Raw genomic sequence first — 19,076 nt, 5'->3', positions numbered from 1 at the left:
GGACTGTGTCTCCTGTGGTTGTCTGTGTGCCAAGGTGCTTGTGTATGTAATTTTATTTGATGACAGTGACCCAGAGTGGTGGGTACCATTATGAATGCACATTTTTTAGATGAGGAAATGGGTTTGGAAGGGTTAGATAACTTACCCATTATTGTACAGATAGTCATTGGTAGAGCCGGGGTTCAAACTCTGGTGCTATAACTTTAAAGCCACTTGTCCCCAGGCAGCCAGAGTGATGGGGAAAATAGATTTCTTTCACATGAGACAGATTCCTGAAATGTTGGTAATTAGATTAATTGGTTTAAATTCAAAAACAGATTCAGAATGGTGTGGCCTAGTTTCATACATTTGTGTGATGGTCCATAGGGCCATACTTAAGGCAGACTCACGGTCCTTTTGTAACAGTGTCCTTCAAGTGCACGCAAAGTAATAGAAAAATCTTTGTGTAGTCAGACTCACTGAATGTCGTATGTAAGTCATAGATAAATATATGAGAAGTCAGGGTTTAAATATTGTTTACCTAAACCCTGTGCACTGCGTAGAGCCTTGACTACAGAAGAAGATAGGCAAGCTGGCTGGCTTTCTCCTGGACTCTCCGAGTGCTGTGTGGAGTCATCATTTGGCACCTGTGGGTCACAAGTTCTGTTTTCTTCTTCTTCGTACAGGCATAACAGGTCTTCTGGTTGTTAAACACATATATAAGCATAACATTCACATTGTCTCATTTTATTCTTGCAGTTACTCTATGAAATGGGTAGAAGCAGCACATCCTCATTTTACAAGTGAGAAAAATGGAGACCCCAAGTGGCTACTTGACAAAGTCACAGGCAGCTTTGTGGCCCTGAGAGGAGAGCTCAGGTCTCCTGATTCCCATTCCTGTGTTCACAGACTGTTTTTCTTAATGAAAGTGCAGATGTGCCAAGATGGTCCTTGTCTTTTTAAAAGAAGATGATTAAAAAACAATAAGCTTATAATAAAGAAATAATCAGAAGTACTGACCAGTGTAAAGAAAACTAAACACTAACCATATCACACTGAGTTCTGCTAACATTTTGGAGCATTTCTTTCTGGTCCTCTTTCTTTGGATATTAGAGAACTTTATCACGTTGTATGGAGACGAGTAGCCTGTTTTTAAATATTTAAGTTCTGAGCAGTTTTCTACTCAACGTTTTTTTTTGACAGTACTGTTAATGAATACAAGGTATCCATCATGTGGAAGCTCTGCAGATTTTATTCCCTTATTTTTAAATTTCCAGTTGTTGCTATTGTAAATAATGCTGTGAACACAGTCCTAGGATTTTAGGGTTTTGTAAAATTTCTTGTGTTGGGAAATTGCTTTCCTGAGAAGCTGTGCCGGTTTTACACTCTTACCACCAGTATCTGGTAGTGCCTATCTCTTTGCACTCTTGCCAACTGTTTGCTATTACCAGTTTATAAAAACCTTGCCTATTTTTAAAAACAAAAATAATACCAGCTTTTAAGTTTTTGTTTTTTTAGTACTAGGCATGCTCAGCACTTTATAATCCTTTATATTTCATGAGTTAATCTGTTCATTGGGTGCTTTTTTTCTATAGGATGTTTTTACTACTTGTTTTCACAAGTCACCAGTTAAGTTTCAGACTTTATGATTCTTGGCTTATATCCATCATCTTGTTCTGTGTTCTTTGCCTGTTTTCTCCCCAGAATATGTCATGGTAGCCATCATCAGGCAGCCCATTAGTTTTCCACGCTCAGGCTTGGGCCTCTGCAGTGGCTCTGTTTCTCTGGTAACTGCAGAGAGGACAGACAGCCTGGCTCGCCTTTACTGGGTCTTTTTCAGGGCTTTCCACAATCAGCTGCCCAGTACCTCTTGGGTCACAATTTCTGCTTCCTCTTCTGTGTAAAGGTATAAATGATCTTTAAGTTGTTTTGTTTTCTGGTAAAACTTTCTTAAAACAGATCAAGCAAATGATTGTTGGTTGTTTTCACCATCAGCATGAGTGTCTTCTAGTTGCTGGTTTCCTGATAACACACACACAAAACAGATGGAGCAGATAGTTTGGACACCAGCATGAGTGTCAGTCATGCTATGCCCTTTTTATTAAGCCAGGGAACACATTTTGTGTTACTTGTGAGATCCTTTGCATGAATTTGTTAGGTGATTTTTGACCTGAACGTTCTCAGCTTGAGTTTAAAAAGTGCAGCCTTGTCATTCTGCACATTTTCAAGGCTCACTTCAAAAATGTGGCCCTGGGACCCTCACGTGCGTTTTGGTTCCTTAAGTCCTTCCTGTGGCTAGTGTACCCCCCGTGTTTCTGGCACGGCACGACTGTGCCTTTGCGTCGTGCCCCTCTTCCTCAGGGAGCGGCCCTGCCGCTCCTCTTGGCTCCTTGTGGGGACTGCTCTTGTTGACCACCCTGCTGCTGCTCTCGCTCCTCCTGTGTCACTCCTAGCAGTTACTCCTAGTTTGTCATTTGATAATCTTTATGATGATGTGTTTTGATGTTTAGAAATTAAAAAAAAAAATATGTAGTTAAATCTCTTTGATTTCTACTGCTTTTGTATTTATAGTTCTTGCCTAGATAGTCCTAACTGCAGCATAGACTTTTTTTAACAGTGTTTTCTTTCTTTTTTTTTCTTTTCTTTTTTTTTTTTTTTTTTTAGTTGCAACTACTGGCCATTCAATGTATTATAGTCAGTCACCAGCATATAATTCCCAGTATCTACTCAGACCAGCAGCTAATGTTACTCCCACAAAGGTAACAAAGGAATAATTTATACATTTATAAGTATCTCCTTTTTAATTGTCCAGGCTTCCTACAGAGAAATTCAAGAAGTAGTAGTTCAGCATTAAAACTTAAATGTCCCACCAGATAACAGATATTTTAAATTTCTCTCCAGATATAGAAGTATGTTTCTCAGTTAGTTAATTTCTGTGTTACAATAAGTGTGAACATGTAGAATATTTTTAAATTGGGGTGGTGGTGGGTCCTTCGTCATTCGGTCGTGACAGAAGCAGGACGGTGCTGTCCTCACTGGAGCGCTGTGTGTAACTTGCAGGCCTGGGGCGCTGTGACCAAGTGTCCACGGAGACCGGCATCCAGCAGAGCCAGGCAAAGACCCTGGCTCTTCAGTTCTTAACTTCTCTATGCATTAGTTGCCTCATATGTAAAATGAGGATAATAATGCCTTAATTCATAGGGTGTTCGAGGATATTGAAATGAGATAATATATGTACAGTGCTTAGAACTGTGCCCAGTTGGCACGTTAACAAATGTTAGTCTTCATTGTCATCATCATCATTGTTAACATCATTGGACACCTTGTTCAGGAGTGAGGAAGGTACTTATTCTATGGATCTGTTGTAGGAGAATTAGGTCTCTAAGGTGCTGTCATTAGTTAAGGCAATTTTCATTATATGCCAAGCAGGACTAGACCTGTAAGTATCTTTGTAGTAATGTAGAAGTGTCTTCTCTTACGGATGCACTGTATGCCCTAGTGATGTATTTACCCTGTACTCAGGCTTGAGGTTTATGAGAATTGGGTGGTATCTAGTTAAGCTGTAGTTTTATAGACAACCTACAAAAATGTGCGCTTTATTTTTTTTTTTCTAGGGACCAGTTTATGGCATGAATAGGCTTCCACCTCAGCAGCCTGTCTACACCTACCCACAGCAGATGCACACACCACCAGTGCAGAGTTCGTCTGCTTGTATGTTCTCTCAAGAGATGTATGGTCCCCCATTGCGTTTTGAGTCTCCTGCAACAGGAATTCTATCACCTAGGGGTGATGATTACTTTAATTACAATGTTCAACAGACAAGCACAAATCCACCTTTGCCAGAACCAGGTTATTTTACAAAACCTCCAGTTGCAGCTCACGCTTCAAGATCTGCAGAATCTAAGGTTATGGAATTTGGAAAACCCAATTTTGTCCAGCCCGTGCCAGGTGAAGGCATGGGGCCATCCTTGGCAGCACCTGTGCGTACATCACAGCCAACTGCTTTTAAATTTAATTCAAATTTCAAATCAAATGATGGCGACTTCACGTTTTCCTCACCACAGGTTGTGGCACAGCCCCCTTCTACGACTTACACTAATAGTGAAAGCCTTTTAGGTCTCCTGACTTCAGACAGACCTTTGCAAGGAGATAGCTACAGTGGACCAAAAGCTGCTCAGACCATTGGACCTCGAAATACATTCAATTTTGGAAGCAAAAATGTGTCTGGAATTTCATTTACTGAAAACATGGGCCCAAATCAGCAAAAGAATTCTGGTTTTCGACGCAGTGATGATATGTTTACTTTCCACGGTCTAGGGAAATCAGTGTTTGGAACGCCTGCCGCAGAGCCGGCCAACAAGAGTCTTGACACTGATGGGGGTAGTGCGCATGGGGATGAGGACGACGACGGCCCTCACTTTGAGCCAGTGGTGCCTCTTCCCGATAAGATTGAAGTGAGAACTGGTGAGGAGGATGAGGAAGAGTCCTTCTGCAATCGTGCCAAGTTGTATCGTTTTGATGCGGGATCAAGAGAATGGAAGGAGCGTGGAATTGGCAACGTAAAGATACTAAGGCACAAAACCTCCGGTAAAATCCGCCTACTGATGAGACGCGAGCAAGTGTTGAAAATCTGTGCAAATCACTACATCAGCCCAGACATGGCCCTGGCGCCCAACGCCGGCTCAGACAGGTCCTTTGTGTGGTACGCTCTGGACTATGCAGACGAGTCGCCCAAACCAGAACAGCTTGCTATTAGATTCAAGACACCTGAGGAGGCAGCACTTTTTAAGTGCAAGTTTGAAGAGGCCCAGAGCATGTTAAAAGCCTCAGGAGCAAACAGAGCCACAACCTCCAGTCAGGCTACGAGAACTGTAAAAGAACCCACAGGTCCTGACAATAAGGATATTGGCAAATCTGCTGCTGGAAGCATGAACTTTGAATTTCAGGTTGCAAAGAAAGAAGGGTCTTGGTGGCATTGTAACAGCTGCTCATTAAAGAACGCCGCAACTGCTGAGAAGTGTGTATCCTGCCAAAATCTAAACCCAAGCAGTAAAGAGCTCCTTGGCTCACCATTAGTTGAAACTGTTTCCACTCCTAAACCTGGCTCAGAAAATACTCCAGATAGATTTGCATTGATGACTCCAAAGAAAGAAGGTCACTGGGATTGTAGTATTTGTTTAATAAGAAATGAACCCACTGTATCTAGATGCATTGCATGTCAGAATACAAGGTCTGCTAACAAAGGTGGATCTTCATTTGTTCAGCAGCCTTCCTTTAAATTTGGCCAGGGAGATCTTCCTAAGTCTGCCAGCAGTGATTTCAGATCTGTTTTTTCAATAAAGGAAGGACAGTGGGATTGCAGCGTTTGCTTGGTACAAAATGAAGGAAGTTCTGCAAAATGTATGGCTTGTCAGAATCCAAGAAAACAGAGTTTTCCTGCTTCTGCTGTCCCAGCACCTGCCTCTTTTAAGTTTGGTGCTTCAGAGACAAGCAAGGCTCCAAAGAGTGGATTTGAAGGAGTTTTCGCCAAGAAGGAAGGACAGTGGGATTGCAGTTTGTGCTTAGTGCGAAATGAGGCAAGTGCGGCCGTGTGTGTGGCTTGTCGGAATCCACCCGCTTCTGCTGCTGCAGCACCTGCGTCTTCAGAGACAAGCAAGGCTCCAAAGAGTGGATTTGAAGGAGTTTTCGCCAAGAAGGAAGGACAGTGGGATTGCAGTTTGTGCTTAGTGCGAAATGAGGCAAGTGCGGCCGTGTGTGTGGCTTGTCGGAATCCACCCGCTTCTGCTGCTGCAGCACCTGCGTCTTCAGAGACAAGCAAGGCTCCAAACAGTGGACTTGAAGGGATGTTCACCAAGAAGGAAGGACAGTGGGATTGCAGCGTTTGTTTGGTACGAAATGAAGGAAGTTCTACAAAATGTGTGGCTTGTCAGAATCCAAGAAAACAGAGTTCACCTGCTTCTGCTGTCCCAGCACCTGCCTCTTTCAAGTTTGGCGCTTCAGAGACAAGCAAGGCTCCAAACAGTGGACTTGAAGGGATGTTCACCAAGAAGGAAGGACAGTGGGATTGCAGCATTTGTTTGGTACGAAATGAAGGAAGTTCTACAAAATGTGTGGCTTGTCAGAATCCAAGAAAACAGAGTTTACCTGCTTCTGCTGTCCCAGCACCTGCCTCTTTCACGTTTGGCGCTTCAGAGACAAGCAAGACTCCAAACAGTGGACTTGAAGGGATGTTCACCAAGAAGGAAGGACAGTGGGATTGCAGCGTTTGCTTTGTGCGAAATGAGAGTTCTTCCTTAAAATGTGTGGCTTGTGATGGTTCTAAACCAGCCCATAAACCTGTTGCAGAAGAACCTTCAGCTTTCACTTTGGGCTCAACAACTAAGGCAAATGACTCTTCTGAAAGTCAGGTGGGAACAGGATTTAAAAGTAACTTTTCAGAAAAAGCTTTTAAGTTTGGCAATGCAGAACAGGGATTTAAATTTGGGCGTGTGGATCAAGAAAATGCACCTTCATTTACATTTCAGAGTTCTTCTAATACAGACTCTAAGTCAACAAAAGAAGGATTTAGTTTTTCTGTCCCTGTGTCTGCTGACGGGTTTAAATTTGGCATTCAGGAGCCGGGAAGTCAGGGGAGGAAGAGTGAAAAGCCCTTTGGAAATGACGCTGGTTGTCAGGCTCAGGATGCTGGTGGTCAGAAAGACGGGAGTGCTGTGGTTCTTGGTCAAACTGGCAGCACTTGTACATTTGCAGATCTTGCAAAATCAAATTCAGGAGAAGGGTTTCAGTTTGGCAAAAAAGACCCCAATTTCAAGGGCTTTTCGGGTGCTGGAGAGAAGTTATTCTCATCACAAAGTAGTAAAATGGCTGATAAAGCAGACCCTTGTGCTGACCTTGAGAAAGATGATGACGCCGATAAGACTGAGGACAGTGACGATATCCATTTTGAACCAGTCGTCCAGATGCCTGAGAAAGTGGAGCTTGTCACAGGAGAAGAAGATGAGAAAGTTCTTTACTCACAGCGGGTAAAATTGTTTAGGTTTGATGCTGAGATAAGTCAGTGGAAAGAAAGGGGTTTGGGGAACTTAAAAATTCTCAAAAATGAAGTTAATGGCAAACTGAGAATGCTGATGCGGAGAGAGCAGGTGCTGAAGGTGTGTGCCAACCACTGGATCACCACCACCATGCACCTGAAGCCCCTCTCTGGGTCGGACAGGGCCTGGATGTGGTTGGCTAGTGATTTTTCTGATGGCGATGCCAAACTAGAGCAGCTGGCAGCAAAATTCAAAACACCCGAGCTGGCTGAAGAATTCAAACAGAAATTTGAGGAATGCCAGCGACTTCTGTTAGATATTCCACTGCAGACTCCCCATAAGCTTGTGGATACTGGCAGAGCTGCCAAGTTAATCCAGAGGGCGGAAGAGATGAAGAGCGGACTAAAAGATTTCAAGACGTTTTTGACGAATGATCAAACAAAAGTCACTGACGAAGAGAGTAAGAGTTCAGGAGCTGGAGCTGCCAGTGCTGCAGACGCGAGCGGCATGCCAAATCCTGAGACCACCGGGCCCACCCTAGAGTGGGACAGCTACGACCTAAGGGAAGATGCTCTGGACGACAGTGTGAGTAGCAGCTCAGTGCACGCCTCCCCGCTGGCCAGCAGCCCCGTGAGGAAAAATCTCTTCCGCTTCGGTGAGTCAACCACCGGGTTTAACTTCAGTTTTAAATCTGCTTTGAGTCCGTCTAAGTCTCCTGCCAAGTTGAATCAGAGTGGGGCCTCAGTGGGCACAGATGAAGACTCTGATGTCACTCAGGAGGAGGAGAGAGATGGACAGCACTTTGAACCCGTCGTACCTTTGCCTGATCTAGTCGAGGTGTCCAGTGGTGAGGAAAATGAACAAGTTGTTTTTAGTCACAGAGCCAAACTCTATAGGTATGATAAAGATGCTGGGCAGTGGAAAGAAAGAGGCATTGGCGACATAAAGATTTTACAGAATTATGATAATAAGCAAGTTCGCATAGTGATGAGAAGGGACCAGGTATTAAAGCTTTGTGCCAACCACAGAATAACTCCAGACATGACTTTGCAAAATATGAAAGGGACAGAAAGAGTGTGGGTGTGGACCGCATGTGATTTTGCAGACGGAGAAAGAAAAGTAGAGCATTTAGCTGTCCGTTTTAAACTACAGGATGTTGCAGACTCGTTTAAGAAAATATTTGATGAAGCAAAAATAGCCCAAGAAAAAGATTTTTTGATAACACCTCATGTTTCTCGTTCGACCACTCCCAGAGAGTCACCCTGCGGCAAAGTCGCCGTAGCTGTGCTAGAGGAAACCACCAGAGAACGGACGGATTCGGCACAGGGTGATGACGCGTCAGGTGCAACCTCAGAAGTTGGCGGGGTGTCTGGCACACCTGAAACGACAACAAAAGCAGTGGTTTCACCTCCAAAGTTTGTATTTGGTTCTGAGTCTGTTAAAAGCATTTTTAGCAGTGAAAAGTCAAAACCATTTGCATTTGGCAACAGTTCAGCTACTGGGTCTTTGTTTGGATTTAGTTTTAATGCACCTTTGAAAAATAACAGTAGTGAGGCCAGTTCAGCAGCCCAGAGTGGATCTGAAAAAAGAGCGGAGCTTGGTGGTCACCAAGAGTCGCAGAGCTCTGATCTCACACCGTCTTCCGACAGCAAAGTCAAAAACTCCTCTCCTGCTTTTCCAAAGGAGCAGTCCTCAACCAGTCACACGTTTAAAACACCAGAAAAGGGTAAGCACTTAGCCTTTAGATTAAGCAGAATTTGTCTTTCTTGCCTTCCTTCCTCCCTCCCTCCCTCCTTTCCTTCCTTCCTTCCTTCCTTTTTCTTTCTTTCTTTCTCTCTCGCCCTCCCTCCCTCCCTCCCTCTCTCCCTCTCTCCCTCTCTCCCTCTCTCCCTCTCTCCCGCCCTCATTTTTTTTTTTTTAACGTTTATCTTGGTGTGGACTCTTTGTAGCAGGCTAATGTTGTAGTAGAAGTCGGCTCATAAACACAGTGCTCTGTGAACAGCCAAAAAATATTTGTGCGGATTTTTTTCCTCCCTAAAGCAGTTTACTGGTGAGTGTTCAAATGTTCAGACAGCAGCAGAGAGCTTGTGTGTAAGTTGTTTAGCTGTCGGTTCCTGGGAGACGCGTGTGTCCGAGCAGAGCACAAGGACTCAGCTCAGCACTGGGTCCAGCTTAGGGCCTTGAGTGTGAATCACGAGCAGGGTCCTTCTTCAGGTTATTACCCTTACGTTCTTGTCACTCAGAGCATGGTACTGAGATGTTCACATTTCATGTAAGGCAGTCTTGCCACCGCTTGTTAAATGAGCAAAGAACGAAGCCCTCGGGATAAATGGGTACCTGAGACGGCCACATTGGTGTCAATGGATGGACTCTGGATTTTATATTTTAAAATTATACTCATTTTGATTCTCCACATGTTCAAAAATGAAATACTCTTTATTTTCTAGGGTTTAATTTTAGCCTTTTTAAATCTAATCCAATGGCATTTTGGAGCAGCACTCCTTCCTCCCAGCCTGAGAACAAAGGTACAGAGCTGGCACTGGCAGTGTGAGAGGACATCCGTTTTCTAGCAGCTGCTCGTCCTCAGCAGAGTAACTGGCTGTGTGCAGCTAAGGGCTTAACACTGCAGCATGCATGTGACAGAATGCCGGCGTGACCCCTTAATGCTGCTCTCGTGTACTTGGATGTCATGTTTTCTCACATGTTGTACAGCATTGTTTTGAGGTAGATCCGTGTGGTCTTTCCCGTTCTCTGTTTTGCACATCAGATGCTGTTTCAACTGTGATTAATGACGACCTGTATGTTACCTAACCTTGATCGTCTGCCAGTGTCCAAACGTGATGGCAGCAGCGTGTGTACCACAGGGAACCGAGTGTTTCTTTTAGCGCTTTCTTTTTGGACATGGAAGATGCTGTGTCTGAAAGTAGGCCCCACGTATAAGAGCTACCATTTTATCCTGGTGTGTTCCCCGTGTAGTACAGACCACTTGTGGGAGAAAGTGTTGGTGCTGTAATGGAGTACTTGGCAGCTGGCTCTGTTAGAGACGGTCAGGAGCAGGTTGTGGAGATGAAAACTCACTGTTACGGTTCAATAATATATCTTGAGCAACACAACTGTGTTAAAAGTTGTCAAACAACTACAGTGATCACATGACAACCTGTGAGTTCTGGGACCCTCAGTTTTAAAGTGCACCAGTCGTACTACTTGCTACAGCAGCTCTTTGCCTTTATTCTTAAGGATGCATTCTTTGAAAAATTATGTGAATAGTGTGGACTTTTTTCTGTAAAGGGTACATACTTGTACACAGACTCTGGGGGCCCTAGGTGAAAAGTCCCTGGTCTGAGAGCAAATGTACCAAAATACTGCTGCAGGACAAAGAGTCCTGTTCTGTTTCAAGTCTGAGAATGTCATGGTTTCAAAGGACTGTAGAGATGAAGACTTGAGGCTGTCTGCTAAACAAGAATCTCTTATCTCACCATGTCTTTTTGTGGTCCTTGGCTAGGAATTAATGCTACGTTTTTGTAACAAAGGAGGGTGAAAGGCAAGTTCAACATTGCAAAAGGGCTGTTGTCTGGGTCAGCATCATCCAATAGAAATAAAATATGACCTGTGTGTGTAATTAAAAAGCTTCTAGTAGTCACATTTAAAACTAAAAAGAGAAATAGATGAAATTAATTTTATTAGTCTATTCAGCTTAACCCATTATGTCCAAAATACCATTTCAACTTCTAATCAGTATAAAAAATTAATAATGAGATGTTTTCCCCCTTGTTTTTGGTGGGGGTTTTTTTTTGTTTGTTTTTTGTTGTTACCAATCTTCAAAACCCAGTGTGTATTTTTACACTTGCAGCACATCTCAGTTTGGACTGGTTGCACCGCAGGTGCTTCATAGCCAAGTGTGGCCAGGCGGCCATATTGGACAGCGCCAGTCGGTACAGAGCATGCTTCATGGTTTGCTTACTCTTACCAGTTCCTTTAGCCAGAAGTCCTTCTTTATAGACCAGAGCATACTGTACGAAGAGTTCCTTTTCTCTCCATCTTTTGCCTTTTTGTTGTTTTTGGTTTTTCAGCTAATAGAAATGGTCTTAGGTTCCTACAGGATTATTTACCCAGAGGATAACAGGTTTAATTTAATTTTATCTATTATCATGCTTGGAAATACAGAAAATTGGATGTAATTCTAATCACCCGCCATCCTTGGCAATTGTTAACTTTCCTTGTAGGGTCTCATCGAGGTTGGCTTTGCTTTAGTTTTGTATTTATACTAATCTTCGCTTATGATTTCTTTAATGTTTCAGCTATCGCAAATGTATGGATATTTTGCTAAACCATTGAGTATTCCAAGTATGGTTGTGGCTGCACTTTTTAAATACCTTTTTAATTTATAGCCGTTAATAGCATTGTTTTCAATGATCAGTAAGTAAAAGCAGGATTTTTTTTTGGTTATTAAGTAGATTCTGTGTCCACTAAGGGTTTTTGATAGAACATTACCTCGGGTTTCTAATTCTAATTCATGGTTATTATGAGCTGTGTCCAAATCAAAGTATGTGTGTTTTTATCAGCATGCTGTTTTAACCTAAAGATTAAGTTCCATGATTTTTATTTTCAGTTAGAATATTGACATTAATTAATTAATTACTTAACATCTTGTCTTCATCAATTTTTTTGACTTGTCTTACAGTGGAAGAGAAGAAAAAGCCTGAAGATCTTCCCTCAGATGACGATGTTCTCATTGTGTATGAGCTGACCCCGACCCCTGAGCAAAAAGCTCTTGCAAGCAAACTTCAGCTTCCTCCCACTTTCTTCTGTTACAAGAACAGGCCAGACTACGTCAGCGAAGAGGAGGAGGACGGTAAGTCTTCTGTTGCTTTAAAGCATTCTGCTCCTGCTCATCATAGTGAATGGGGTGACGGAATTGTTTTCAGCCTGCTTCCTGGAGCCCACCCCTGCCGCCCTGCAGGTCGATACTGATCCTAAATGTATGTGTGAACAGTCAGTGGATGTCATGACTGAAAGAGCTGCATTCATTTATTAGCATTCCCTGGGTGGCTGCCGTGAACAGGGCAGGCATGTTGAGGGGACTGAAAGCAATTCTCATTTCCCTGGGGTCTCAGAGGGGTGGGCGAACTGTGAGGCAGAGACAGGGTCTGATTGGGGAAAGCTCTGTGGGCCCTGTCCAAGTTTTCAAGCAGGGGAGTTACGTGCTCAGAATAATTTCAGCAGGGCAGTTGGGCAGTGGTGTGGAGGACTGGGTTGTGGGAAGGGGAGCTAAAATGCCAGAGCAGCTCAGACGAGGCATTCAGGGTGTAGAATAGGCAAAGTTGGTTGCTACTTGGATGTGGGGAGTAAGGGAAAGTGTGAAGTTGGAGATAATTTTCCTAGATTCCTGGCTGGAAAATCTCCTGAAATTTACTGGAAGTTCTTTTATTTAATAAACCAAATTATATTTTAAGATGAAGATTTTGACACAGCTGTCAAGAAGCTTAATGGAAAACTATATTTGGATGACTCAAAAGAATGTAGACCGTTAGAAGAAAATCTAACAGGTATGTAACATTAAAATTACTAGTTACAATGTTTTTTAAAAATCTTCTGTTTAAAAGGAATCTCGCAATCTGGTCACCTCTGTAATTACCGATTTTGCCTTTTTGGTGATTTAAAATATTTAAAAATAATGTGAAGTGAAAAACATGGTGCTCCTGGTGGTGCTTGTTCTCCATCAGCATCCAGGGTCTTGTTATTTGGGTCTGGAATCTGTCGATGACACTGAGGGCCATGGTGGAGTAGTTGGACTTCATCTACTTTCATCTTAACTTTCTTTTCTTGTGTTGTATGGGATTTTCAGATAATGAGAAAGAATGTATTATTATTTGGGAAAAGAAACCAACAGTTGAAGAAAAGGCAAAAGCAGATACGTTAAAGCTTCCACCTACATTTTTTTGTGGAGTCTGCAGTGACACTGACGAGGACAATGGAAGTGGGGAAGACTTTCAATCGGAGCTTCACAAAGTTCAGGAAGCTCAAGTAAGACCGTCTCTGTGTGTTCCTTCTGGCCCAGTTGCCTCTGTTGACGCGATAAGCTAGAGGGTCCTCACCGCGTGGTAATAATGGGGTGCGTCTGGCAAGTGGTCGGACACCTCAGGCAGCTCTGGCCAGAGGAGGAGGACTCGTGTTCTGCCCGGAGGACCGGAGGCCCCCCTGCGACCGGTGTGTGTGCTGGGCTTGGGGAGTCAGGGCGGCAGCATGGCAGTGCAGAGGTCCCTAAGAAGGTCTACGCCCTGCAAAGAACGGTGTTAAGTAGTTCATTTTCTGTGCAAGTTAATTGATGGTGGAGTGGGCAGAGTGGATAGGAAATAGCAGCATCTGAAACCTAGCTCCCCTGACCTGTATACCTTGCTTGGCCAGTAACTTCGTGATTTGGTTACTTTCTTAGCTCAGGTGTAGCAATTTTAGTAGCTGTCAACACCTTGGTGTCTTAATTTGTATTCCACAGAAACTAGAAGACAAGGTCCTTGTCTTGTAGTTGTTTACAATCTAATTTTGACATATTCAGAAAGGTTCCTTGCCTCTCAAGAAATACTGTTTGTTTTTTTTTTTTAATTAATTAATTTATTTATTTAGTTTTGGTTGTGTTGGGTCTTCGTTTCTGTGCGAGGGCTTTCTCTAGTTGCGGCGAGTGGGGGCCACTCTTCATCGCAGTGCACGGGCCCCTCACCGTCGCAGGCTCTCCTGCTGTGGAGCACAGGCTCCAGACGCGCAGGCTCAGCAGCCGTGGCTCACGGGCCCAGTTGCTCCGCAGCATGTGGGATCTTCCCAGACCAGGGCTCGAACCCGTGTCCCCTGCATTGGCAGGCAGACTCTCAACCACTGTGCCACCAGGGAAGCCCGAAATACTGTTTTTTAAAAATTTTTGGAAAGATGGTTAAAATGAAATAGAGTCCTGGAGTTAGTTATGAATGCAGTGTTTTATTTAAAGGATACGTGGGTAGAGAGAGACATGGCCCAACACATGGCCTGAGTCTGTAGGAGACTTACTACCCTTCACTGTCTGTCTGACTCTGAGGAGTCTAGCTGGCCTGCTTTTTTAGCTATCCACCTAGGATATGCCGCCTGTTCCATAGGCTTCAGCTTATTCATCAGTGCACGTATAGCTAATGGCCATCAGCTGATGCAAAGACATTACTTCCTTGTTTATAACCAAATAGATTTGTGGAAGCCCTATCTGAAGTTTTTCCATCAGCGGCCTTGCTATGCTAAATCTGAAGTATATTTTAAATCCCTCAGCAGTTTCCCTGGACTCGGTGGAAGTACACGATACGCGATTTCTGTTAATCATCTTCTCTAATTGCTGCTGCTGGAGGCTTTATTTATTTATTGAAAAATTTATTTTAAAAAAAAATTTTTTTTGGCTGCATTGGGTCTTCGTTGCTGTGCACGGGCTTTCTCTAGTTGCGGCGAGCGGGGGCTACTCTTCCTTGCGGTGCGCGGGCTTCTCATTGTGGTGGCGTCTCGTTGTGGAGCCTGGGCTCTGGGTGCGCAGGCTCCGTAGTTGTGGTGCACGGGCTTAGTTGCTCCGTGGCATGTGGGATCTTCCCGGACCAGGGCTCGAACCCGTGTCCCCTGCATTGGCAGGTGGATTCTCAACCACTACGCCACCAGGGGATTCCCTGTTGGAGGCTTTAGGATCCAGTTTTTCATTCAGCAGATACAATACAGTCATAATATAAAGTTGGGTTGTGCAGATTGAAACAATGCATTTTAAATTTGGCCTCACTCTTTTGTGTGCAAAACTTAAAAATATTTATTTAAAATTTATGCTTTTCAAAACTTACAACACTGAAAAATAATCTCTGTGCTGATGCACGGACTGAATTGTACATTGTTTATTCTTTTCCCAGCTGTGGTGCACACAGGACTTGGTATCTTTTGTCAGTGTTTTGTGAACTGTGCTGTTTATAGGCGTTGAAATGGCTTATTTGAGTGACTATTGTGTTATCATTGTTATAACTTAAAATCTTTTTGTAAAATATCCTGTAACACTCTCATAATGTTCATTAAATAACGGTCCTAGGGGCTGTTCAGAAATACCTTTGGTACAGAAATTAAACATGATAAGCCACTGTAAGGGTTGAAAAGAAATTGCCAAGATGAATTGTAATTTTGGAGGAGAGCACCCTTTGATACACAGAGACAAAACAGAGAACTAACAACCATTAAAGCTGAGACGTGCTGTGTAATGGGTGTAGATATACATCCTCTTAGGATGCACCCTTCGTGATTTATACTCAGTCTGATTCATCTTGGACTATGCGAGATCTTCAGATAGGCATCCCTTGCATAAAACACCTAAGTGTACTGTATTTGTAAGTGCTTCCTATGAGCTGGCACTGTGCTGAGGATTGGGGATACAGTATTTGATTTGTCTACAAGAGTTGTTCATTCATGGACTCTTAAGTGGCGAATGTATTAGGAGCTGGATTACGCACTCCCCTCCCCCAAGTAATCTACCCTGCGTTTTTGGGGTAACATTAATTGTGATATAATTCACCCATTTTAAAATGTACAGCTCAGTGGTTTTTTGTATATTTACCACAGTCAGTTTTAGAACATTTTCATCATCCCAAAAAGAAGCCCTGTTAACCTCTAGCAGTCACCACCCTTCCCCATTTCCACCCATCTTCTCTAGGCCTGGATAACCACTGATGTACTTTGTCTCTGTAGATTTGCCTATTCTGACATTTCATATAAACATAATAATGTGTGGTCCTTTGTGTCTGTCTTCTTTTACTTAGTAAGTTTTTGAGGTATATCCACATTGTAGCATTTATCTGTATTTCGTTCCTTTTTATGGCCGAATAATATTCCAGTGTATGAACATACCACATTTTGTTTACCCGTTCATCTGTTAATGGTCATTTGGGTTGTTTCTTCTTTTTGGCTATTATGAATAATACTGCTGTGTCAGCCTAAATCATTTGACACGAACAGAATGGACCGTCTTCTCCTTGTGCTTCAGTCATTAAGAAATAATGACTTGGGCTTCCCTGGTGGCGCAGTGGTTGAGAATCTGCCTGCCAATGCAGGGGACACGGGTTCGTGCCCTGGTCTGGGAAGATCCCACATGCCGCGGAGCAACTAGTCCCGTGAGCCACAATTGCTGAGCCTGCGCGTCTGGAGCCTGTGCTCCGCGACAGGAGAGGCCGCGATGGTGAGAGGCCCGCGCACCGCCATGAAGAGTGGCCCCCGCTTGCCACAACTGGAGAAAGCCCTCGCACAGGAACTAAGACCCAACACAGCCATAAATAAGTAAATAAATAAAAATTAAAAAAAAAAAGAAATAACGACTTTTTTCATTTGTATTAATTTTATAGATTTACGTAAGGAAAATTCACTTTTCGCTGTGTGTATGTTTTCTGTGAGTTCTTACACATGCCTGGATTCTTGTAATCCCCACCACAGGCAGGCAGTGTACAGAACTGTTCCAACACCCCAAAGAATTCCTTCCTACTGTCCCTTTCGGTTCAGATCCTCCCCCACCCAGAACCTCTGGTAACTGCTGATCTGTTTTCTGTTTCTACGTTTTTGCCTTTTCCAGACTAGCATGAATGGAATCATACATTATGTAACCTTTGATACTAGCTTTTTTTCACTCACTCATTAAGCTCAAAAGCATAATGCCTTTGAGGTTTGGCCCAGTTACTGTGTGTAGTGATAGTATGTTCCTTTCTGTCACTGGGTGGTATTCCCTTGTGAGGATGTACCACAGTTCATTTATTATTGTTTTTGCAGGGAAAACAGGTTTCTAAATAGATCCAATCAGTTGATACTGTGTTGTACAAGTCCAGTCTATCCTTGCTGATTTTTTTCTGCTCGTTCTATTGATTATTGAGAGGAGTGTTGCCGAGCATGTTTGTTTCTCCTATCAGCTTTTGCTTCACGTACTCTTGTTAGGGAGTGTTCCCTCTGCTTCTCTTTTCTGGAACACATTGTAGGAATTGGTAATATTTCTTTCTTAAACGTTTGATAGAATTTACTATTGAAACCATCTGGGCCTGGTACTTATTTTTAAATTTTTATTTATTTATTTATTTATTTTTGGCTGTGTTGGGTCTTCGTTTCGGTGCGAGGGCTTTCTCTAGTTGTGGCAAGCGGGGGCCACTCTTCATCGCGGTGCGCGGGCCTCTCACCATTGCGGCCTCTCTTGTTGCGGAGCACAGGCTCCAGACATGCAGGCTCAGTAATTGTGGTTCACGGGCCCAGCTGCTCTGCGGCATGTGGGATCTTCCCAGACCAGGGCTCGAACCCGCATCCCCTGCATTAGCAGGCAGATTCTCAACCACTGCGCCACCAGGGAAGCCCCCTGGTACTTATTATCATTATTTTTTTTTTTTGGAAGGATATTAATTGATGGTAACATTTTCTTTAATAAATATAGGCCTATTCATATTATCTATTTCTTATGTCAGTTTTGGTAGGTTGTGTCTTTTGAGGAATTGGTTGGTCCATTTCCTCTACATTATCAAATTTTGGGGCATAACAGGGTTTGTGAAGTGTATGAAGTTCGTTGAAATTTATTACCTGTTTAATGTCCATGGATCAGTGTTGATAGCTCCTGTTTCATTTCTGATATTAGTAATTTATGGCATCTATTTTGTTTCCTTGGTGAGCTTGGCTAGAGGTTTATCAAATTTTATTGACCTTTTCAAAGAATCCGTTTTTTATTTTGTTAATTTTTCTGTTTCCTGTTTTATTGATCTCTGCTCTGCTTTTCATTATTTCTTTAGTTCTTTGTGCTTTCCATTTATACTGCTCTTCTTTCTCTAGTTTTTTAAGGTGAAAGTTTACCGATTTTAGATCTTCTTTTTAACATACGCATTTAGTGGTACAGAGTTCCCCTTCCTTGCTTTTGTTGGCATACCACAAATTTTGGTAAGCTGTAGTTTCATTTCTATTTAGTTCAAAGTATTTTTAATTTGTCCAGAGACTTTGACATGTGTATTAAAAATGTGTTGTTTAATCTCCAGATATTTGGAGATTTTTTTTCAGCTATATTTGTTAGTGATTTCTAGTTTAATTCCATTATGGACTGAGAGTATACTTTGTATGGTTTCTGTTCTCTTGAACTTGCTAAAGTTTGTTTTATGGTCTAGAACGTGGTCTTTCTTCATAAATGTTCCATGCGTGCTTGAGAGGAACGTGTATACTGCTGCAGTTGGATGGAGCATTCTGTAAATTTTTTTATTTCTGTTATTGTATTTTTCAATTGTGAAGTCCCATTTGATTTTCTTTTGTGCTTTATATTTTTTTGCCTGACACCTATCTTTTCATTTGGCTTAAGAGTATTTGTCCTTACTTGGAACATTGTTAGAACAGCTTTTCAGAGTTTTTCTGATCATTCAGCACACGGATCATTTCATGACATTCCCCACCCTTGGCCAAGGAGAGTTGACTTTTCTTGGACCCTTTTCCGTCTGTGCCGTCGGCAGCTGCAGTTTTGGACAGCTCTGGTACCCTGCCTGGGATGTGGGTTAGTGGGTGGGGGCAGGAAAAATTTCCCACAGGGTTCTCACCAAGATTATCCCTCAGGTCTTGAGAGTCTTTTTTTTTTTTCTTCTTTCTCTTTTTCCTAAGTTAAAAACAGAAGTTTACTATAAATACATTTTCTAATGAGATGGCTCTTAGGAGGGGGGAAGTTTGTGGTGTCTTGATTGAAAGTGAATTTGGTAAGGCCAGAATTTCAGATTGTCACTTTGCCTGTCTCTCCAGTAGTCTTTACACCTGGGGACCATCCACCATAGTGAGGGGCTTTCTTTTTTCTGTAAAACTGGGAGATAGTCAGAGAAAATCTCAAATCTCTTGCCACCATCCAGCAGCTCTGGCCAGAAACCCTCTTCCTCCAGGTTCAGTACTTTCTTGTTGTGACACCCGCTGTAGGCAGGTAGGAAGCGGGTCAGCAAAGGGGCTCAGGCACGACCTCGCTTTTCTCCTCCTCGGCTCAGCCCCGTCCATTTCCGGAACCCATGGTTGCTTATGGGGGTTTGGGAGGAGGTTGTGTCCGGGAGGCAG

General features: G+C 43.0%; 1 protein-coding gene across 4 annotated transcripts in view; it reads left to right on the top strand.

The window, feature by feature from the left end:
• Positions 1 to 19,076, top strand: part of RGPD4 (RANBP2 like and GRIP domain containing 4) — a 55,230-nt gene that overhangs the window by 28,009 nt on the left and 8,145 nt on the right. For 2 of the 4 annotated variants that reach the window (XM_059943063.1, XM_059943061.1), the window contains exons 19-24: positions 2,644 to 2,738; positions 3,594 to 8,736; positions 9,458 to 9,535; positions 11,692 to 11,862; positions 12,464 to 12,556; positions 12,856 to 13,034. In XM_059943063.1, coding sequence (XP_059799046.1) covers positions 2,644 to 2,738; positions 3,594 to 8,736; positions 9,458 to 9,535; positions 11,692 to 11,862; positions 12,464 to 12,556; positions 12,856 to 13,034 — 5,759 coding nt within the window. Of the gene's footprint in view, positions 1 to 2,643; positions 2,739 to 3,593; positions 8,737 to 9,457; positions 9,536 to 11,691; positions 11,863 to 12,463; positions 12,557 to 12,855; positions 13,035 to 19,076 lie in introns of those variants that run through there. The other 2 variants (XM_059943062.1, XM_059943064.1) reach the window with 2 other exon arrangements.

Source organism: Balaenoptera ricei, chromosome 13 (assembly GCF_028023285.1).
Source record: "Balaenoptera ricei isolate mBalRic1 chromosome 13, mBalRic1.hap2, whole genome shotgun sequence".
Lineage (NCBI taxonomy): Eukaryota > Metazoa > Chordata > Mammalia > Artiodactyla > Balaenopteridae > Balaenoptera > Balaenoptera ricei.
Note: the sequence above shows the minus strand (reverse complement) of the source record. Positions and strands in the feature narration are given on the sequence as shown.